At 49.4% G+C, this 2,539-nt stretch overlaps 1 protein-coding gene across 1 annotated transcript in view; it reads right to left on the bottom strand.

Annotated features, from left to right (window-relative positions):
- Nucleotides 1-1,640: 1,640 nt before the first annotated feature.
- Nucleotides 1,641-2,539, bottom strand: part of BJX67DRAFT_376050 (P-loop containing nucleoside triphosphate hydrolase protein) — a gene marked incomplete at both ends in the record, with an annotated part of 3,086 nt that continues 2,187 nt past the window's right edge. The window contains one exon of the mRNA XM_071031796.1: nucleotides 1,641-1,889. Coding sequence (XP_070880331.1) covers nucleotides 1,641-1,889 — 249 coding nt within the window. The remainder of the gene's footprint in view (nucleotides 1,890-2,539) is intronic.

Here is a 2,539-nt window from a genome sequence, read left to right as displayed (position 1 = left end):
CTTGATGCCGAAGGTTGCTCCGGTCAGCCATCTGTTTGGCGCGACGTATATCAAAAAATGCGATGTCCAGGACCGCCTTGCCAGCATGAGGGTCAGTACTGCTGGCAGGATCCAGCAGGCAAAAAGCATTACCGGCTCCGGACACACCATTTGAGAACCCTGGTCAAATATGTGGAGCGAGGGGGTGTCTTAGAGACTCATGATGATGTTCCTGATAACGTGCGCGAACAACTGAAGGAAGAGGAGCGTCAGCACCTTCTCAAACAAAATAAATCCTCCAACAACCTCGCGTCTAGCTCGATGCTTCCACAGATAAATATCAACGTCCTTCCATCACATTCATCTCAGCCCCTGGTCTCTTCCTCCTGGAACACCGAAGCAGCTCCAAGCACTATCCAAGATAATCTCAACGATATTCCTGGATCTCTCGAAGCAGCAGTGGAAGAATACGCTAATTGGCATCTATCACGGGTGGGGACCGAAAGCTATAAGGAAAATATCAAGAAAGCGCGTGATATAGCATTGGACAACTGTCTTGACATAAGTCAAATCCGTGGGGAAAGCGCAGACTTCTTCGTTCAACAAGGAGTGGCGATTGGAGTGGCACGCAGGTTCGTTGGACATATTACACCTTGGCTCAAGGAGAGGGAGGACGCCGCTTAATATATATACTTAGAGCCGGTACTGTCAATATATTACATTATCGCCTTCACTGGCGGTTACAGTACCATATACGATGTTCATTAATTCCAGTTCAGCATACAGAAGAAGGGAGAGATAGAAACTCTAGCGAGGTATCACGTCGTACAGAATCACTTGGTTGAACACCGAAACGTTTGGGGAAGCGGGAGAGTCGCCCAGCTATCGGTCCGACAAACCTCCGACATCCTGTCTCATCGTCATTCACGTGAGAATCACGTGGATGAATCGAATTGGATCCAAATCTCATTTGATTACCCTTCCCACTCTGTCTCGCACCAAGGCTCTTGAAGATGCCATCAGGGCATACTGAGTGGGATGTGCCTTTTGCTTCCCGTTCGAAGACATATGCTTTCGTTTTCCAACCCTAATCACATGACCGACTTAGAACGGATTGGGATTAAGGTTATACCGGAACTTGCCGACCATATGAACTGTAATGTACCAAACCGGAAGCCGTAAGTTGTGTCTGTAACGGACGAGACCAAGAATCTAGGATTTCTTGGCTTTCGAATCTGGATGTCACGTGGCTATCTGTTGTTCCCATAAGACACAGTCGAACTTCCGTAGCGTACGTAATATTCGGTACACACCCATCGAAATATGAAGGTCTGATTCATTGAATCTAGCAGCGAAGCTGCACTAAATACAAGAGAAATAGGGGTAATCTAACTAACTAAAATAGGAAATAGAAACGATAGTTACAAGGAATGACCGAGCAGACGCTGACTAATACCTAAACTAGCGTTCCTAGCGGTATCCTAAGTTCGACAGATAGTCGCTGGCCTGGAATCTCGAGTCCTCCCACACTCGGCAGCATTGCCTGCCAGAATTAACAATATCCTTTTTAATTGAAGACTATGTTATCAAATCACACAACGAGGCACTGCCCGATGCGAAGGAGAGACATTATGTTCAAGTCGCTTACTGATCTACTGTACCTACAAATTCAACATCTCTGTTTTCCACTCCAGCAAAGTTTGCGCATTAGATACGGTGTCAGGATGATTAGGCCCAAGGATTCGCCTTTGTTTGGCCAAGCAATCTCCTAGTAAGCCCAGAGCTCGGGTATTATGGCCTGAATATTTCCAGGTGAAAGCGAGATTGCCCATACTCGCCAGGGTGTTAGGATGGTCCGCGCCGAGCTTTATCTTGCGAGTCTCCATAACATGCACCTCGAGCTGCTCCGCCTCCTCCCATCGACCTTGGTTGCCATACATCACCGCTAAGTTGGCCATACTTTTGAGCGTTTCAGGATGGTCCACGCCAAGCTTCGTCTTGCTAATCTCCATGACCTGCACCTCGAGCTTCTCGGCCTCGTCCAATCGGCCTTGCTTCCAATACGTCAACGCTAGGTTTGCCATACTCGTCAGCGTGTGAGGATGGTCTACGCCAAGCTTCGTCTTGCTGTTCTCCATGACCTGCACCTGGAGCTGCTCGGCCTTGGCCCATTGGCCTTGGTTCCAATATGTCAACGCCAGGTTCGCCATACTTGTTAGCATGCGAGGATGGTCCACGCCAAGCTTTGTCTTGTTCGTCTCCATGGCCTGCACCTGGAGCTGCTCCGCCTCGTCCCATCGGCCTTGGTCCCTATATGTCAACGCCAGGTTTGCCATACTCGTCAGCGTGTGAGGATGGTTCACGCTAAGCCTCGCATTCCAAGTCTCCATGACCTGCACCTCGAGCTGTTCCGCCTCGTCCCATCGACCCTGGCTCCTATACGTTGATGCTAAGTTCGCCATATTTGTCAGCGTGCGAGGATGGTCCCTGCCAAGCTTTGTCTTGCTAATCTCCATAACCTGCACCTGGAGCTGCTCGGCCTCGTCCCATCGGCCTTGGT

Source organism: Aspergillus lucknowensis (genome assembly GCF_044049455.1).
Source record: "Aspergillus lucknowensis strain CBS 449.75 chromosome Unknown BJX67scaffold_129, whole genome shotgun sequence".
Lineage (NCBI taxonomy): Eukaryota > Fungi > Ascomycota > Eurotiomycetes > Eurotiales > Aspergillaceae > Aspergillus > Aspergillus lucknowensis.
Note: the sequence above shows the minus strand (reverse complement) of the source record. Positions and strands in the feature narration are given on the sequence as shown.